Consider the following 21,248-nt stretch of genomic DNA (forward strand, 5'->3'; position numbering starts at 1 on the left):
CTCTGTCAATTTTTAGTCTACAGACTCGAAATTTGATCTACTGAGATTTGGGAAAATCTGTGTGATCGGTTTTCGGCCAGAAATTTGGCTGTTAAGGGGTCAAAGTTCAACGATTTGACCTTTGAAAACTCTACAAAACTCCTCCGACAATTTTCGGTCTAAACACTTGAAATGTTAGATATAGGCTCCTTGAACATGGATCTAACTTAATAACTTGATTTGAGTCCAAAACAAATGTTAAGGGGTTATAATAGGGATCAAAGTTAAAAGAATTGATCATTTTTTTTTTTTTTTGTTCAGCATATACCTCCAAACACTCGGGCAACGCCGGGCACCCATGCTAGTATATCTCTAAAAGTGAAAATGTCTGTCTGTCTGTCTGTCTGTCTATGTACATTTCCCTACACAATAACTCTGTCAATTTTCAGCCTACAGACTCGAAATTTGATATACAGGGTATTGAGATTTGGGAAAATCTTTGTAATCGGTTTTCAGCCAGAAATTTAGCTTCAACGATTTGACCTTTGAGAACTCTACCAAACTCCTCTGCCAATTTTGGGTCTAAACACTTGAAATTTTAGATAAAGGTTCATTGGACATGGATCTAACTTAATAACTTGATTTGATCCCAAAACAAATGTAAAGGGGTCATAATAGGGGTCAAAGTTTAAAAAAATTCGACTGCTTAGGTCTCTACCAAATTGCACAACTCTGGCCTCACAGCTACCCTTACAGTGGGAATCCATTGTCTCTTAAGATCAAACAGAAACATTGCATGAAATAGCAATCTTTTTCTAAAAATAAAATGAATGCTACAGAGTTCTAGGATACAAATAAATACTGTAGATAAAGTTAAGCTCAATAGTTAGTCATAAGAGTCAAACAGAGCTAGTATATATAAAATTATGAGAACCATTTCATATTATGATTGATAATTTTTCTAAATAATTTAAACTTCATTGTATTGAAGTAAATTCTGACATAGACCATTTTGAAAGCTTGCTTTTGGCCAATCCATCCCTGAGGAAAAAAATATATCTATCTTAAAACATTTTGAACATCATTGTCTCTACTTATTTTTCATGTCATAGTGAAAAAAAAGAATATTTATGGATTTTCTTTTGTTTTATAATTAGCATACTACACAGCGTTACCTGGTCGTAAAATATGCTTGAATATGATATTTTAATTTATGCAAATTTCATATTTATTATTATAGAGTTAACTGTTCTAATCATTATTATATTGTACTCAATATATAGTAGTGATTTCAGAAAGGTAAAAAAAATAAAAATAAATAAAAAATAGGACATATGCTATCAACTAAATTAAAATCAAAACATTTAACTTTTTAGTGATACTCATAACCATATAAGGATATAGGTGGATATCAAAACTTAAAATTAATGTAGTTAAATAGTGCAAAAACTTGGCGTTTTGGACAGAAAAATCTATAACATGCAGTAAATATGAGTTTATTAACGTTTCTATGAAAATAGTGTTGATTATATTTTAAATATAGAACTGATTCAAATGAAATAAATTAATAAGTAATAATAAATACTATGAAAGTAATATTGTGCTGCATAGTTCAATAGAAATAATAAAATCACATTGTAAGAGACAATGTATTCCTTCAGTTCAGCACTTCTTGGCAGACAATGTTCTTTTTTATTTTTCCTGTTCCTGTCGACTGTTCTTTTTTTTTATTTATTTATTTTTTTTTTTTACATAATGTTTTGCTGACTTTCTTCCTCAGTGAAAAACTGCTTCACATCGAAATTACTAAGAGTTTTTTTTCTCACACCATTGCAACAATGATCATATATTATTATAAAGATATTCGAAAATGAAGCTACATCAAAGGCAGATCACTCTCATATTCTTGTCCAGAGTTGCCAGATTGACCTTTTTAAAACCAAATTTTGCAAATTCAGTCTTTTTTTAAAAAGTAGTTTGACCTTCAAAAATTGTATTTGTCCTTTTTCCAAGTGTAACATACAGACTAACTAATGAAGGAACAATAGAATATTATATAGATTAGCAATCCTCATCTCCAAACTTCTGAAATGTAGAATTTGCTTCTGTTTGTTACATTTCAGTTTTTTACCCATCAGTATTTTTGTACATGTATTTTTAAGTAAGATTATATTAAAAAATAAAACATTTTGTTGTATAAAAATATTTTCAAGAGATAACTTGTATTTAACAGGAAGACTGAAAATCTTTGTTTTTTTAACTATTGAGTTAACATTTATCAATATCAAAAGACTAATGAGATGAGCAGATGGACAATTGAACAATAATGGATACTATGACAAGATTTAAAATGTCAAAACAGCTGTTCCAGAAAACAGCACAAAACGCTTGTGGAATGCATTTTTGCAAACAGTTCTAGTATGAATTTTGGGAACCTTTAACCTATTTTTGTTTCTAGATGTATAGTCTTACTCTTTATCACTAGAGATCACTACTTTATTACTATATATATATATATATATATGTATATAATATAAAGCTGAACGTCTGTGTGTGTGTCTGATCATGAATAGGCTCCTATATGGTTGACTATTATAGAAAACTGATTGCATATAATGATAGAAGATCTATCGAGACACAGGAATGGGTATGTTTGATCTAGCATAATGATGATTCATTAAAATTGTGGGGTTTGCGTACGTACCTGGTCCATAAAGTATGAAAATAAAAAATTAAAAAAAAACGTTTACAAGTGTTTTTGATATAGATGTACATAATAATACTTTGATAAGTATGTTTTAACTTAAATAGTGATGGTATAATAAAATTGTGGGGTTTGCGTTCGCGCCTGGCCTCCATAGAATGGAAATAGGCACAAACTTTAATAAAGACTTTTCATATCTATCTGTGTAAGTATACTTTGATAATTATGTTTCTGTTTGAAGAAATATGGTATAATAAAATTATGGGGTGTTCGTTCGCGCCTGACCTCCATAGAATGGAAATATGTCACAAAGCTTAACAAGGTTTTTTAATATAGATCCACAGAATATTGTGATAAGTGTTTCAGTGTGAACAGGTATGGTATAATAAATTATGGGGTTTATCTATTTTATTTTTACTTTCATCATATTTTGCTTTGGTTTTGATACCCCCAAATTCGAAGCTATCTCTTTACAACCCTTCCTTTTCATAACCTATCATACTTTCATAAATCAGAGTCCATTTTCTGTAGGCTGTTTTTGAACCCAGTCAACGAAGGGTACTTTTGCTAGTATATATATATATATATATATATATATATATATATATATATATATATATATGCATATATATATATATGCATGTGCACATGCACACAACGCACACACAGACACAGACCTTTCTATTTATTAATTTATTAATCCATAAAAAAAACTGTAAAATTTTTGTATATTAAAAATGTACCATTTTTATATTTCAGTTGGATCTACCGATTCACTTGCAAAAAATCCTTCTTATATGAAGAAACTGATCAAATCTTATTCCGTGGATGATTCATGCAGTGATTTTGGGGATAAAGAAAATTCTCGGATTAATGCAACTCACAATTTTATTCAAAAGCAAATCCAAAGAGGCACGAGGGAAACTGGAGATGCTCACAGTTCCTCCAACGAAGAAACATTTTCGGACAAACTTTTTGACCGATTGTCCCCAAGTTGCACATCTGGAAGCTCTCGGATCAGTTTTCTTGCTTCCAAATTTAATAAAAGTGACAGTGGGGTTTTCTCTACCATTTCTCAGAGTCCCAAAAATCCAAGACCTGTGATTTCTTCATCAAATTCCCTTTTCAAAAGAGTTGGAGGAAATGATGAGCAACAGAAGACACCCAGCCCTTCATCTGCTTTGAGTCCTGAAGAAATTGCCCTAAAGGTTTTGGCTGATGTTGCACCACAACGAGAAGCAGTTGAACAACTTCAGAAAGCCAGTTTTGTTCAATCTCGGAAGAAAACTCACATACTCCGTACGGAACAAATTCAACAAAGAATAAAATCAAGCCCTGATGGTCATGGACACAGTCCATATTCTTCAAGTTCAGCCAATTCTTCAAGACGAGCAAGCCCTGCCTCTATTAGTCAAACTGGGGATATGATCTTGTGCAGGCACACACCTAGTCCTTCTGATAAAAGTTCTGGTATTTATGCAAGTAATAGCAGCTCACGGTCTTCATTGGTCTGCAGAGAATACTCTCCAACTTCATTAGGCAGAAGTAATTCTCCAAATGTTGGAAAGTCTTCAGCAAACTATCCAAACTGTCTTATTAAAAAAGAATCTCACCCTGGAGGAAGTTTGTGGATGAACATGACAGAAAAACAATTAGATTCTACGTCTAACACCGCTAATCAATTTTCTTCCAGTTCTTCAATAGGAAAATCCATAAATGGTTTGGCAAAAAACAAGAATTCTTCGATTGATGGACATTCTGATTTAACAAGTATCAATCCTGCTTCAGTTTCATCTACAAATTCAGGATGGAGTAAAGGCACACAGGACATATTAACTAGTCTTTCTTCATCTCAACTCGATTCTTTCAATCATCCAAATAACCAAACAGAAACTATTTCTTCTTGTTGCGATGCAGTGGCTAAGCCCCCAATTGCTGCTAAGCCCCAGCTCCGGCAGACTAATAATTCTGCATTTAAATGCTTACCTTCAGGTGAAAGTAATTCAAAAATAAGAAGTAGTTTGGGCCAGCAGGACAATCAATCAAACAGTAGCAATGAAGGACCAGGAAGTCAAAATCAGTCAGAGAAAGAACCTCAATTGCCAAAATCTTTTGATACGGTTGTCCTTGTTCACACAACAGATCTACCAGCTTCTAAGTCCAATCTGGGAACATTTTCTACTTTTAGTTCTGAACGTCCTAGTATAACAGCAGAATCTCCAGAATATTCTGTCTTAGAGCCGGAAGTCTTTCCTCAAACCATTCCATCACATGCAGATAAACGAACAGTAAATCCCCAACTGGATGCATTTGCTAAAACTGAGAGGAATTTCCAGCTGAAGAATTCTGCACACTCTGAGTTTAAGGATTCCGTTTGTAGAAAAACCATTCCTGATTATACTACTGTGCTTCCCGCAATGCCTTCTTCTGAGAGTGAAAACGCAGACTCAAATGCAAACCAATTCTTTTATCCCAGGCTAAAAGCAACCCATTCCTCATTAAAACGATGCTCTGACCCCATTGTTCTTGAGGTTGACTCTACAGCCAACTTTCAAGTCAGTAATCAAACTAAATATTTATCATCATCAGCTTCTGATCGCTCTTCTGAAGGGAAAGGTGTACAGAAAAGAGTGTGTTTCAAAGACATCGACAATACTTTTTCTAGCACACCTTCTCCAAACTCACCAACTGGCAGAGGCCACATGCTTCAGTCTTATAATTATCAGCCAATGGACAACCTTCGTTATTCAGATTTTCCTTTGGCTCCATTAAGGCCTGATGGCAACCAGTCACACTTTTCGTCTGCCCTATATCCTGAAGAGCAGCCGCAACAACAACAATCCTCATCAGTAAATGTAGAAAGCAAATCACCCTTTTCCAGACATTCTTACTCGCAGCTTACCAACGGCAGGCCCCTATCCCATGCTCCTCTCCATCTACCTTCTTCGTCTTTTTCTCATTCTGCTAATAACTCTCCTCCTCTCCTTTCATCCGGTCGCCCAGTCCCCCCACCAAGGTCTACGTCTATTGTGCGGACAGCAAAAACCAACAATGGTGTTTCACCACCAAATCACAGAAAAAGCAAAGTTCTTCAAATTTCGAAATGTTAACATTTGTCAAGAAATAGGATTATGCTGATAATAAAACTTTTTTTGTATCTCTTTTTAAAATTAAAAGAGAAAAAAAGATGAAAAATATTTTTAAATATTGTATGATAAGAAGAAATATAAGGAGTTTTTATAATTTTATCTTTTCTTTTTCTTTTTTTCTCTTTGGTTTCTTTTGTTTTAATTATATTTATTTTTTATTTTTTGTTAAGCCAAAGCTTTTAGAACTTGGTAAGTGCTTCTAAAAGACTGTATTACAACATTAAAAAAAAAAATGGTTACTTATGTGTTTATATTAAAAAATATAATTTCTGTATTTACATTACAGCTTAATTTGATTCACACTAAGAAAAAATATTTGACTGTATTCAAATACGATTGGTTATAAATGCTACAAGATGTCCAGGTATACAATATCGTATTAAATAATTTTTATTTATTTATTTTACTAATCTCACCACTTATCAAGGCTAACAATCATTTGAGTATGAGAATTAAAGAAACAGAATGGATTATTAGTTAAAATGATATGGTTTGATAAATTGTGACAATTGTGGTCATTTAGTGAAATAGTGAAATGGAATATCTCGAGTTTTTTTTATGTAAATAACTAAACTCAAACAGTATGTTGAATAGATATATGCAAGACTTTACATGGTCTACTAATTTGGGAGTGACTCCTACTCCTAAAAAAAAAAAAAAAAAAAAAAATGGAGCTCCTCTTTTCCCCGCATCATCTGCAACTTAAAAGAACCTGTTGAAAAATTCTAACATTATTTGTAAATAAGTCCCTATTTACTTACCTCCTCACCACTGGATAAAAAATGAGCCTCCTGCTCCTTTTCCACACTAAAAAGGAATTTGCTCCTGGAGTGCACTCCTTTTCGTAAAGTCTTTAATATATGTAAATATTTTTAATCATTTACATTTGAGTTATTTTTATGGATTAATTTTTTCGAGGGAAGGAGTCAGCACAATATCACCCATCAATGGCAAAAATTTAAGGATGTGTTGGTGAGACCTAAAAACATCATTCATGTGTTGCGGGAATCTGGCAAGACTTAAAATGAGGTATACGTTCAGACGTGATGATTGCAATCTGCAATTTCGAAGATAAACCTGTTGCTTATAGTCAGCTAACATACTTCCTAACTTCCGGTGTAGTGCTACTGGAAGCAGTGGCAAGGCACATTAGTTTCTTCATTTTTATTGTTCTTCAGTATTTCTATTGTGAAGCGATTTATTGAAATAAGATATAAAAAAAAGGTGATTATTGAAAAGTATGCAATAAAAATTAACAAAATTATTCAGATAAAATTATGAGGGGCGTGCAATAAGTAATGCCCCTGACCCACTTCTCATAGCAGTAGAGCAACGAAACTTGGCACAGTTATTAGTCTTTCTCTACATAGGAACCACCCAGAGTTATGCATTTCTCCCATCGTTTGATGCAGCTCTGGAGACTGTTTTTGTAGAACACCCCAGGTTGGTCCTCCAACCACAACGTGACTTCAGAAATCAAGGCTGCATCATCTGGGAAACGCTTTCCTTTCAAAAACAACTTCATGGCTGGGAAGAGGTGAAAGTCAGAGGGTGCAAGGTCAGGAGAGTAGGGAGGATGGGGGAGGATTTCATAACCACACGCCTGTGCTTCTGATCAGGCGACATGCGAGTTGTGGACCGGAGCATTGTCCTGCAGGAGGAGGGTACCTTTGCTGATCTTGCCCTGCCTCTTGATGTTGATAGCTTCCCTTTATTTCCTCAAAAGTGAAGCATAATAGGCTCCTGTAATTGTGGTACCCTTTACCAGGAAATCTGTCATCACTATTACGTCCTGGTCCCAGAAGACTGAGCATGACCTTGCCAGCGGAGGGCTGCACCCTTGCTTCTTTGGAGGTGGTGAGTTCAAGTGCTTCCACTGCATTGACTGGGCTTTGGTCTCTGGATCATAGTGATGGACCCAGGTTTTATCCTGCGTAATTAGTCTTTTGAAAAACTTTGACTCATCTTCTTGGCACATCTCCAAATTCATCCTCGAGCACTCGACGCGTTGTCGCTTCTGGAATGGTGTGAGCAACCTGGGAATCCATCTGGCAGACACCTTATGCATATGCAAATGGTCATGAATGGTAGTTTCCACAGACCCTGTACTAATCTTGACATCTTGGGCTATTTGGCAAATAGTAATGTGCCGATCTTTCAAAATGGCAGCCTCAACTTGATGGACAGATGCCTCATCAATGGCAGAAGGGAGGCGACCAGGTCTGGGAGCTGTTTCCACAGACTTCCGGCCATGTTTGAATTCATGATGCTAGCGTTTTACAAGGTCATATGATGGGGCATTATCACCATAAGTTTCTTTCATTTCATCAAAAGTCTCCTGTGGTGTGTGTCCTTTCCAATACAAAAACCGGATCACTGCTTGACATTCAACAGGCTCCATTTCACACCTGACTAAGTTCAAACACGTGTAAAACAGAAACCACAGTTAATTCAGGGCTGTAATTTGCCACATAACCTGTAGAGATATAAATCATTTCACATGCAAAATTTCAGCTAGATCAGACAACTGGAAGTGGGTCAGGGGCATTACTTATTGTATGCCCCTCGTAGCATGATTAGTCTTTATTTGCACTTTTAATAACAAAATTAAAAAAATAAAAGTTCTTTATAAGAACTATGTTTATTAAATTATAAAAATAAAAGTTTTTTAAATTAAAAAAAATGTTTTTTTTATTTGAATTTATATATGTTTATGAAGGTATAAAAATAAAATTATAGTAAAAAAATAACAAAATTTCAAACCTCATAAAAAATGTATCCACTGCATAATGTTCCCAAAATGGGTTTTAAAATATTTTAAAGTGTTTTCAATAATTCTTAATTAAAATAAGCCTGAAATTTTATTTTAAATGATTATTAAATAAAAAAGAAAGAAAAAAAACAATAAAAAAAAAAGAGTACATGTACAGGAGTATAGGCGTGAGAGAAAAAAAATGAAGGAACTGATTTGCCTTGTCACCACTTTTAGTAGTGCTATGCTGGAAGTTAGGAAGTATGTTAGCTGACTATAACTAACTTGTTTAAAACTACAGATATTGTTGCAAACTGAAGATAGAAGCCAGAGAAGAATGCCAACTGAAGTGGAGTTCTAATCAACTGAATAATTGTAGTGTAGCTGTTTCTCAATTCACAGCACTCTGAATATTCTATATTCAATATGACGGCAGGATATGAATTTGAAATCCATGACTAACATCTAAACAGAAAAAAAAAGTGTTCAGTATGGACTAAAGATTAAGATTGGTTTGTTGATAAATAGAATTTGAATCACAAATCGAGATTCAGTATTTTCTGCAATAATGAGAATGTCATATGAGTTATTATGTGTTAAAAAAAAATGCTAAAACTTGCTTTAATTTTTAATAGTTTTGAATTGCATATCTACCACTAGCATCGTAAAAATTTACTTCTGTAAAAGATCGATTAATGCTTCCAGCTCTCAAGATGTTCAAGAGGATTATTATCTCATAGATTGAAGACAAATGGAAGGGGGGTTGTATTTTATCTTTCAATATTATCTTACTCCATTCCACACAAATAATCTACAAAAGAATGATTCCAGGAGAAGAGTATAATTGTTGATTGGCTTCTCAAGAAGCTATGTTATGATAAACTTCTAGGATTATCTCCCTTTAACAGAACTCTTAAAATAACTTTGATAACACAAAGATGGCTACTTTTTATGCTATAGTAGCAATAGAAAAATTAATAAAATAATTCATTACAGTCTTGATGCAAATCCAATAGAAATCTAATAGAAACCCTCAAAATAAGAATTATGAATACTATCCAGTATAAGCATTATTGTTATTGGAGAATTGCATTCATTTAATCATTTTGTTATCAGAATAAATGAAAAGAATAGCAAATGTAAAAAACGTACATCAACAAACTATAAACTATATTGATAGAATTGAAATCAATACTTTTTCTTGATCAAAAACAGTATTACTTTGTGTCTTTATTTTTACTAGATATAAAGATCTTCAAATTTTGAAAATTTTGTATCTCAAAGAAACCGTGATTTGTCAATGAAATGCAACCAGATCATTTTCATGTATCAAATTGATTTACTGTTAAAATCGAAATGTCAAAATTAAAACAAATTTGAATGAGGAATATGAAAATTATTTGCAAAAAAATGCTGAATAATTCATTTCAGTGAATAGTGTAGTACAGAAAACCTTTCCATATCTATAACTCTAACAACTTATTCTGGCCAGTGAGAGTTGAGGATATGTGTTGCATGATAAATAACATGGGAATGATATGATGGATGTGTAATGTAAGTCTTAAGAATTGGCTTAGATCTGTTGACCTCAGAAGAATCTGGACAGTAAAGAGAGGTGTGTGCAGGACAAGAGACTTCATTGGTTTGGTCACATTGAAAGAATGGATGAGAGTTCTTGGGTTAGATGTAGAACAGTTGAGGTAGCAGGGTCTGTTGGCAGAGAAAGGACAAAGAAAAGATTGGAGGAAGTTATATTACATAAATCAACATATGGAAGCAAGAAGGACAAACAAAGAAGTTTAGTTCAAATTTTTTATTGATGTTTATGATCGTAGTAGCAGTTGTTGATATTGTCAGGATGTGCTGGTGATGACAGAGACTGGGACGTTGATCAGCTGCTTGAAATATGGATGACAGACAGTCGGCAGGCTCTAGGAGTCTGTGGTGAAGGAGGGGCAGTCTGGATAGCTGCTGCGGGTGTCGTCTAGGGTGAGGTTGATGATGGTTGGCTACTGCTGATGTGGTGACTTGCGATGCCGCTGATGTTAAGTGAGGTTGGGAATGGCTAGCTGCTACTGATGCTCTAGCTAGGGCTCCTGTTAATATCGTGGTGATATTGGCAGTAGCTGGCTGCTGCTGTCGTCAGGGTTGCTGCTGATGTGTCTTAGATGATGTCAGCGATGACTGGCTGCTACAAATACTGTGGCTTGAGCTGCTGCTGATATCATGATATCAGTGGTGGCTGACTGCTGCTGATGCTGTAGCCAGGGCTGCTGCTGTTGTCTTCTTGGGTAATATCAGCGATGGCTGGCTGTTGCTAGTGCGGTGGCTTGAGCTGCTGCTGATATCATGTTTATGTAAATATGGAGAAATATGCGATATAACAAAGTGATAAGAATAGACTTTGGAGAAAGGAAAAATATCTGGTCAGATATGTTAGTTTGGAAATCGTTTTCTGAAAGTGGTTCAACACATCACAGCATATATAAAACGGACTTTAAACTGATGATGATGATCGAAGGGAACAAAAGATCTCAACATTTAGTACTGAAGTATTTTTATTCGTTATTAGATCAGTGCAAAAGTTTTTGCCGATTTTAAAATTTCATCTTGAAAATGAAAAACAGTTTTTTTTTTTAATCTTTATTATTATAATAACCTTTGCTCTGTACGATTTGATTCCATCTGTCAACGAGTGCAGGAATGCATCTCTTGTAAAATTATTTAGGCTTTGATGTGAAATATAAATCTAATTCATGTTTAATCTCATTGTGAGGTTAATCTAAGGCCATCTAAATTGTTTTGTATTTCTTAGAATAAGTGATAATCTGAGAGAGTTAGATCAAGAGAATATACAAGATGGAGCAAGATTTCCCAATCAAATTCACCTAGATTTTTGGTCAGTAGTGCTGTGTGAGGATGAGCATTATCATGATGGAAGATCACTCCTTTTATGTTGACTGAAGAATGTCATTGCCGAGTTAACATGGGTGAAAATATTACAGAAAAATATGAATCATGTTTTGATAATATAAAAGAAAAAGTTAATCATGGTGATATGTTTAAGTAATAACAATATATGAGGGGTGTTCCAAAAGTAATGCCTCCTATTTTTTATTCCACCCAAATGGTTTAGAGAGGATTGCAAATTGTATTGTTAAGATGACTCTTTTTATGCATTCATGATCTAAAAGTTGTATCTCTGTGTTGCAGATATTGATGGTGTGAGACTCTAAGAAAGCAACCCCTGTAATAGATGTGCATCAGAAACATAAATGTGCTATAGGGCATTGAGAATGATGGTGACCATGTAGAAAAATAAATTTTGAAGGACAGAAGGTCGTTTGTTTTATGGTACTACTCCCATCTTTGTGGCTGTTTAATTTTTAAGTTAAAAAAAATAGGAGGCTTTACTTTTGGAATGACCTTCACATGACAAAGCGTGCTTTGGATGCCCATGCACAGTCATCGTTCATCATTGGCAAATGTGCATCGAGAATGGTGGTGTAGAAAAATAAATTCTGGAGTACAAAAGGTTACTTGTTTTAATGGTATCACTCCCATCTTCCTAGCTCTTCAACTTTTTGAGTTAAAAAAAAATGTGCCTTACACAAACCGGCAAAAATTTTTGCATCCACCTGATAATATTAGTTATATATTATATAATTCTTTGTTTCTAATTTTTTTTTTTACATAATTGTTTTCTTTAACTTTATTTAGAACTAATACTCATAAAATGGCAGTTTCACAATTATAAAAAACATATTCAGAAAAGTTGTTTTTAATTGTTAAAAATTAGTAACTGTCAATTCTCTAATAAATTTAATACTCCTGCAGTTTACAAGCCGTACTAAAATTGTTATTCTTTAGAAAGCCATTCTTAACATAGGAAAAAGAGGTCTTTTTAACTATTATGTACTTTCACCTAACAATTTTTTATAAAATTGTAAGGTGAAAGTTCAGAATAATTTCCAAGACTCCTCTTCCTCATGTTAAGAATGGCTACTGTAAAAGATACCATAAAAATGGAATTTAACTTGAAATCCTATCTAAATAAATAGCACAGTTCATAAACTGTACAAGCATCATAAATTTTAATATTTACTCATCTTCAACGAACACATTTGGCATAGTGGCTTGTGTTCATTATTAGTCCAGGAGACCAGGTTTCAACCCACAGTTGAGTTACACAAGACTAAAAAATATTTTCTTAAACAGTAAGCATCATAAGGTGAGGATCAAGGATAAGTGGAGCAATCGAGAGAAAGGAATGGTATTCTTCTCTACATCTGTGATAGCCAATGAAAAAAGAGGCTCCGAGTTGCTATCAACTATGATATTAGATTTTCTTTCTAGTAAATAATTCAACTTAAAAAAAAATGTCATTACTCAGCATAGTTACTTTACATTAAATTTGATAAATTAGAAAACTTTGCTCAGTCTTTATAGATAAAATTCTTCGAATAAAAAAAAAAGAGGGTTTTAATCCTTACAAATAATGCAGCAAAGCTTATGGCCTTAAACGGAAATATTGAACCAAAAATGATAATGTAATTTTTTTATCAACCTTATTTCTGTTCATTTTTTTTTTTTTTTTTTACATGTCAAATTGTGGCATTTTAAGTATATTAGAGTTATGTATTATTTTGATTAATTGTGGCATTTTAAGTATATTAGAGTTATGTATTATTTTGATTAATCAGACAATTATTTTCATCTTGGGTGTTATTAGCACAAGGTTTTGGTCGCTTCACCCTGTGACCTTCTTCGGGTGTTGACTACATGTTTCCTTTTTTTTTTCTCCTAAGAAAAAGAGAGGTTAGCTCTACATTACAAGAATTCGAACCGTGGGTTTGAGGATGGGTTCATAGATCATAAAGAAAGTTCAATCTTCAGGGGTCACTAAGATATGTTTTAAGGCTTTCCTATGACTCAATTTTTCAGGATATCTATGTTAATTGTTAGTAATTAGTGAAAAAAATGTTTTCTTCCTTTGGAGTTATCTCCCTTGCATTGTGTTTTTTTTTTTTTTTTTTTTTTTTTTTAAATGAAAATACGCATGGGTATCAATCCTCTGTTCTGTTCGAGCTGAACCCTTTATTTGCTTCATGACTGGATAACTGTCCTAAGTAATTGGCAATTGTAGTTTTCAGTTGTCCACACTGAGGATTGAACTTTCAACTTTAAGGAGAATATCACTTTTTACAATTGCTTTTTCCAAGTACTCTAACCACTGTGCCACGGATCCTTGGAGATATATGTATGCATGTGTGTTAGATTTTCCAAGTCTAACACAAATAGCTATTAAACTTTTAAGCTAACAAATCAAACCTTGTTTCTGACTAACCAGTATTTATCCATTATTATTGGCAATATAATAACAGGCTTTGCTACAATTTATTAAAAAAATAATTACTTGGTTTATAAAACATTTTTAAACACTGAAAAAAAAACTAATTCAGCAAGAGAAATAACTCATATTTTTAATTGAAAAATATAAAAAAAAGAAAAAAAGTTGCTTGACTTTTTTTGCAGAACATATGAACACAGACGAACAACTTCCCTTTATATAATAGACTAGAAGATGTACCCAACATTGCCCGGTATTAAACGTAATGTTAACTTCATTAGATAAAAAAATGAAGTAACAAAACAAAAAAACAAAACAGAAAGAACTGCATGCGAATACTGTTTTTTTTCTAAACAGTTCACTTCTTGTAAGTAAAAGAAAAAAATAAATAAATACATAAGCAGAGATTGAAACCAAAATCTAAATACAGTGGATCAAGTATGATAACCATTAAGCCAGCTTGACACATCCTTAAAAAATGTTTTCAAACTTATTCTTAACATAATGTGAACGATTCGCATATGCATTGTCATGAAACAGTTGACAAACAGATAAAAAATCTGATGACCCCCTAAGTACCAATTTTTCAATTTTGACCCCTTAGCAGCCTTTTTTTTATGAATGAAAACCAATTAATAAATTTTCCACATGTCTGAATACCGTATATACCAAATTTCAAGTCTGTAGATAACAAATTCGTTGAGTAGATAGGTTCACACACACGCACACACATTCTCACTTATATAGATTAGGTATACTATTTAATTGGGCAGTTTAATTTCTTATATATATCAGAGATAGAGGAAGCCTTCTTATCGATACCCCCTGAAATGGCGCTTGTGTGATAAGTTCATAGTGAATCAAATGTTGCACATTCTAAACTGCGTTTCTTCTATTCAAACATTGCTTAGCTCCAATAGCAGAAAGATATCCAAGACAATTGGAAACAATAAGTGGAGGCATTCATTACTAATGGAGATTTGGTACCTGTCTGTTTGACTTACAAACTATTATTTCTTTTAATGTAATAGTGTACTATCGTTTTAATGCTCAGTTCAGTTAACTATATTATTTCAGACTAATGAATTTTTATTAATGCTCAGTTCAGGGGAAGAATCATATAGTCTCTGTTCTGCTGTCATGAGATCATCCTTCCAGGCATTACCTCCTCCTCTAAGCAGTAATATTTGTTTTTTAGTGTCATGAGACCATCTTCCCCAAGTATTAGCTTCTTGGGGGGGTAGGAGTAGTATATGTTAATTCGTTATGACACTACTCCCTTATTTATTCCAGTACTGTTGCCTCTGAATGACAATCGATGGTTAGAAATATTTTTTTTTTTTTATAATTATTAAAGGAAAGAAGCTGTTTTTTGATAAATTGTGAGGTGTGTAAGCAGACTCTGTTGTCAAAAGCAGATCTTGTTAATCACATAAAAGCATTTCAATTGTATTATTTCAATACATGAACAGAATCATAGCCTGGCATGCTTTTGATACTCTAGATTGTACCAATCAGCTGGTGGCCTTAAACGTCACACAAAAATGAACAAGAATGCAAGGTTTTGTGCCTTCTGACTTGATTCAGACCAATAGCTGACATGAGTCTGAAGTCTGCTCAAACATAAAATTCGTTTGTGGGACTGAAAAGTCATCTGCAGGCACACAGAAGGTCATTGAATGAATAAATTGAATTCATCTGATAAGACATTGCTGTTATTATTCATATGTGTGTAATATATAATAAATTAATTTTTCTCTGAGTTATATCGAATTCATTAATACGGACTTTAGGGACATTTTTCGTAATGTTCCTGTAAAAATTAAATAATCTTTTTTTAATTGTTACAATTTACGATGCTTTATTTTCATAAAAAAAGCAAAAATAAATTCCCTTTTTTTTACGACAGAAAACCATAACTTTAATACAGGTATTTTTTGTTTAAACAAAATAATGAATTTCCACAAAGATTTGAATAAAAATAATGAGTTCAATATATTTTGTGATCATTATTTGATAAATATTGAAAATTTCATTAAAATTAGTTAATTTCCTGATTTTTGGTGAATTTTTAAGTAAAGGGAGGGGTCAAAATGTTTATACATTTTGAGCATCGGTATTCATTTTGCATGTACCTACAAAACAACAAGAAGGTTTATTTTGGCGGCAGAAAGTTGGACAGTGAAATAAAGTTCTTTGGCTGTTGCAGGTTGGTCAGCGGTTATCGTCAGATGAATATCGTTGATACTTGAGCTGTGACAAAAGAGATCTTTCTTGTTGGGTTCTTTCTCTGCTGACCAACCGTGATTCCCAAAAGGGCTAAGGAAGTTCCTCAGGGGACAGATGGAATCAATGTGCCCTGCAAACTGATTGTTCAGTGTGTGGTCGAATCATTTAGCATGCACATTGATTCGTGAGAAAAAATAAGTATTTGTGATTTCTACATGACCATCTAGATTTTTGCAATCAGTGATATTGAATTACTTGGTTAATGTACAGCGGTTAATTACACTTCCACCTTCTATACAACAAATGGTTTGCTGCTTCTGGTCTTATGCTTCAAAAGTTCAAACTGGGCCATGACTTATTGAACAAGACTATGTTGCATGTTCATCTTTGTGGGTTTCAAATCACACATGCAGTAATGCATATGTCTCCTCTCCATGAAAACGGAGCTAGACATATAACTGGTTTTCATTTTTATATTTTATTTAGCAAGCAAAAAGTTCTCAAAACATAATTAGACACAAGCCCAATCAAAAAATTGGTGAGGAAGGGGTCTATGATCATCATCATCACTATACCTTTGATTGGTCTATGCTAATCTTAATTAGAGTTCTCATTCACTATAATACCACAAACACACCAGAAGTCTTCTTCTTAAGATTCCTAAATCAAATCGTTTTGTCTTTTTTTAATAATATATATATATATATATATATATATATATATATATATATATATATATATTACTAACACTTTTTTGGACATTCGCCCCCACCCTATGTCAATGAAATTCTATCTCTAATAAAACAACTTTTTATAAAGTTCTACTTTTACATGCAATATTCTTACTTTACTCTTTCGTTTATTTACTTATATATATATATATATATATATATATATAGTATGATTCTTGCAAACTATACACTTATGAGATGATCTCATTCGCATATTACATTGAGAAAAATCGATTTTATTAAATAGCATTAACTTAGTTAATGTTTCTAGCAGGAAAATTGTTTTAAGAGTCTATTTGAAATTGTTATTTAATAAATTTTAAACACTAATTATGTTGATAACATATTTAATTTATTTGGAATTATTATTCAACGTCGATTAAAAAATTTTTTTTTAGAGTTATTTGCCCCTAGAAACTTTGGCTAAACAAACAAACTCTTCACCAAATGAAATAATTTGGTAATCTCAATAAGTTTCTAGCTTGAAAAAATAATTCCGTGTAGAAAGAAAAATGTTTGGCTTTTATTGTTTTTTTTTTTTTTTTTTTTTTTTAAATATTCAAACAAAAAAAACACTTACAAAAAAAATGAAAAGATTTCATTTGTTTTTAATATTATTTTTGGAGGCGAGGAAAGATTACATTAGAAACATAAATGATGAAAAATTTCATTTAATTGATTTTGGAATTATTTTTGGTAGATCTTACTACTTGGCTAATTTTTTTTTCTTTTTCGATCGCACGGGCATTCACTGCTATATTTTATTGAAACAAAAATGGTAATGATTTATTTTTATTATTTTTATTTTGGGGGGGGGGTCGATCCAGTGCTCGATATCCAGAGAATAGTTTCTTCAGACGTACCTCTCCACAGTACTGTATACCGATTATCTATGGCTGACTGGGATAGCCTCCGTACATTCATATCTGATCTACCTCTGCATTCCATGTTTAAAAAGGATGTGTCCTCCATAGTATCAGACCTGACCGAATGGTTAATTGTAGGCATAGACCGTTTTATACCATCTAAAAAATTCCAACAAAAACCTAACAGCCAGCCATGGTTCTCCCCAGAATGTGCTGCTGCCATTGTGCACAGAAATCACTTTTTCTATAGCTACCAACGTAATAGATGCACTGAGACTAAAACTGTTTTCAGGATTACCACTGTAAAAGAGTAATAAAAAATGCAAGAAAGCTATATGCTCAGTCCGTTAAATCCAAAGTAACTGAGCAGCAGCATGGCTCCCACCAGTTTTGGCAAATAACAAATAGAACGCATGCTTCTGTTCAGGATCCTATCCCAACCATTATCAATGGACCAGAGGTCATCTCGTCAGCATCAGACAATGCCAAACTATTTACCAAGAACTTTGCAGTTAATTTTACCCTATGCGACGAAGGCCATCAACTCCCCGTATTACCTCCTATAACATACAACATGCTATGCAAAATACAAATATCTGTGCATGAGGTCGCCAAGCTAATCAAGAACCTTGATTCCAGTAGAGCAACTGGCCCTGACGGCATTCCAATTATGATATTAAAAAAGCTTCACCAAAACTTTCCCCCATACTTACAAAACTGTTTAAGCGTTGCCTTAAGAAGTGTTTTCCAACACCCTGGAAAACCTCATCAGTATGCCCTGTATTTAAGAATTCAGGTGATAAGTCCTCTCCCTCTCAGTACAGACCAATAAGTCTCCTGTGTGTCATGAGTAAGTTGCTGGAATCCATATTAAATAGAGAACTAGTCAACCACCTCAGCGGAAATAACCTTCTTAGTGACACGCAATATGGTTTCCATTCTGATAGATCTACAGCAGATGTGCTGACGGTTATATCTCATAGGATTAGCGAATCTCTCAACAAAGGCTTCCTTTTTAGGGCAATTGCTTTTGACATATCAAACGCCTTCGATAAGGTATGGCATAAGAGTCTACTTCACAAGATTTCCAGCTATGGTATAACCGGAAATGTTTTCTCAATTATTAAATCATTTCTCTCTGATAGGCTCATAAGAGTAGTGGTTAATGGGAAGAAATCAGAGGCCCGCAGTATTAATGCTGGAGTCATTTAGGGGTCCATCCTTGGCCCAACTCTCTTCCTGATCTACATCAATGATCTCCCAAAACACATACTTAAATCATTCATTGACATCTATGCTGATGACACGACCATCTATGACAACACATCAAAGGCTGTAAATGACAAAGTTCTCTCTCCTCTGAGCTTGAGAGGGTGGTACAGTGGGGGAAGAACTGGCTGGTTACTTTTAATGCATCTAAAACTAAGCTCCTATCTTTACATCATCAATGCTCTGATCCCCATCTGGCATCAACTGAAATGAATGGCTCTCGTCTTGGGGAGTCCTCATGTTTTGACAAGCTTCTAGGTTTGACCTTTACACCTGATCTGAAATGGAACACGTACATCAAGTCTATTGCCAAGGTCACTGGGAAAATGGTGGGATCCTTCTACCGTTCCAGAAGATATCTCACTACTGATGCAATTCTCTATCTATATAAAAGCCAGGTATGTCCAAGAATGGAGTACTGCTGCCACATCTGGGCAGGAGCTGCTAAAAACAGCCTATCCTGCCTTGACAGAGTACAAAATAGACTTTGTGGCTTAGTGGGTGATGCCCTTTTCTCTTCTCTGCAACCTCTCTCCCACAGAAGAGACGTTGCGAGCCTATCTTTGTTTTATTGTTATTTCCATGGCAAGTGCTCGTCTGAGCTCCAATCTCTGGTCTCCTTTCGCCAATCTTTCACAATAAACACCCGTCTAGCTGAAACCACTGTCAATAATTTTCCTTACTCTTTATCTGTGCCTAAATCAAAACGTAGATTCCATGAACAAAGCTTCTTTCTTAGAACTGCACGCTAGTGGAACTCTCTACCACTTGCCTGTTTCCCACCTGACTTCAACTTGGATGTCTTCAAGTCCAACATAAACAAATTCCTGATGAACCGCCCCCTTAAGTAATAACACTTTATCAAATCTCCAATACTAACTAATACTACAACACTATCCCATTGATTACTGTACATGCAATAACCCTTATCCCCGAGTGGCTTCTGGGCCTTGATAAGTGTGACCTCAATGTAAAAAAAAAAAAAAAAATTCTCTTTGTATCCCTTCTGCCTAAATATCTGGTGGAGAGGGTATCACATACTTCTTCTTTTGGGCGGTTACATTTACATGTTTTTATTCGTTCTTTTATGTTTGGAATTGTTGTTGGGGCATCCATGTTACCCATGATGAAAATGATTAGTATAGCAGGTGTGTTCCAAACGGAACTTCATGTCAACCCGGGCAACGCCAGGTTCCCATGCTAGTATATATATATATATATATATATATATATTGGATGTAAAAATAGAATTTTATAAGAAGTTGTTTTATTAGAGATAGAATTTCATTGACAGAGGGTGGGGGTAGAATGTCCAAAAAAGTGTTAGTAAGGCCCTCCAAACCTTTTTTAGATGGTAGATCGCTCACTGTTTTCTGGCTGATTTTGTAATAGCACTTCATTACTAGTTTAGTTTCCTTTTTGGTCTATTTCTTCCACTGGGGAAGAAATTTGTACTGATCATATTTATTTAGTTTAATTTGGTCTGTTGTATTCTGTTATCTGAAATAAGGGTCAACATTCGCAGGATGCCAACCAGATTTCCTATGCTGGCTATCAAAAAAGCCCTTGCTGATTATGAAACTCAGATTTTTCTTCTGACCCCCCCCCTCTTGCTTTTATTTTTGTTTGGTATCATTTTTTTTTCATGGTTTTGTTGGTGTATGTAGCAACACCAGACCCAGGCTTATTTTACCTAACATTCAGTATTTATGTATCCCATATGTAGAAATAATCAAACACATTGTGTGTGTGTTAGATGTTTACAATAAAGAATGTTGATCAGTATTTGTTTTGACTGCTTATAATTCAGAAACCAAGCATCTGCATACACATGGAACAGCTTGAGTAAGTGCTGTTCATACCAGTCGCGAATACATCCTTGACAATCAGTCCTACACTTTGCTGCTGTCGGACAGAGGTATAGTTCTGTTCTCGGAGGTCCATCAGGTTTTACCTTTTCTTTGAGAAAAGATTAATTTCAGGCTAATCGCCTAAAGCGCCCCTACTGAGGAATACCCACACTGCTCTGCATTTTTATAGGCCAAATACACTTTTATAAAGCCACCTGACCTTGCCCAATTTTTTGCAGAGAAGGTAAGTAAACATACCTATATACATGGTGTTGCATCAAAATCCGACACTTGACAAATAAAAATAAATTTTTTTTTTAAATTGACAAAAAATAACAACGAAAGTTGTATATGCAGAGACTCAACAGT

At 33.9% G+C, this 21,248-nt stretch overlaps 1 protein-coding gene across 2 annotated transcripts in view; it reads left to right on the forward strand.

Moving 5' to 3' along the window:
* The window catches only part of LOC145262701 (uncharacterized), a 375,299-nt gene extending 369,368 nt beyond the window's left edge, over window positions 1-5,931 (forward strand). For both annotated transcript variants that reach the window (XM_080119829.1, XM_080119836.1), the window contains one exon: window positions 3,443-5,931. In XM_080119829.1, the coding sequence (XP_079975955.1) occupies window positions 3,443-5,793 (2,351 nt within the window). In that variant the 3' untranslated portion in view covers window positions 5,794-5,931. The remainder of the gene's footprint in view (window positions 1-3,442) is intronic.
* The last annotated feature ends 15,317 nt before the right edge of the window (window positions 5,932-21,248 follow it).

The sequence above is a fragment of the Euprymna scolopes genome, chromosome 1 (genome assembly GCF_053919585.1).
Source record: "Euprymna scolopes isolate OS-2025 chromosome 1, ASM5391958v1, whole genome shotgun sequence".
Lineage (NCBI taxonomy): Eukaryota > Metazoa > Mollusca > Cephalopoda > Sepiida > Sepiolidae > Euprymna > Euprymna scolopes.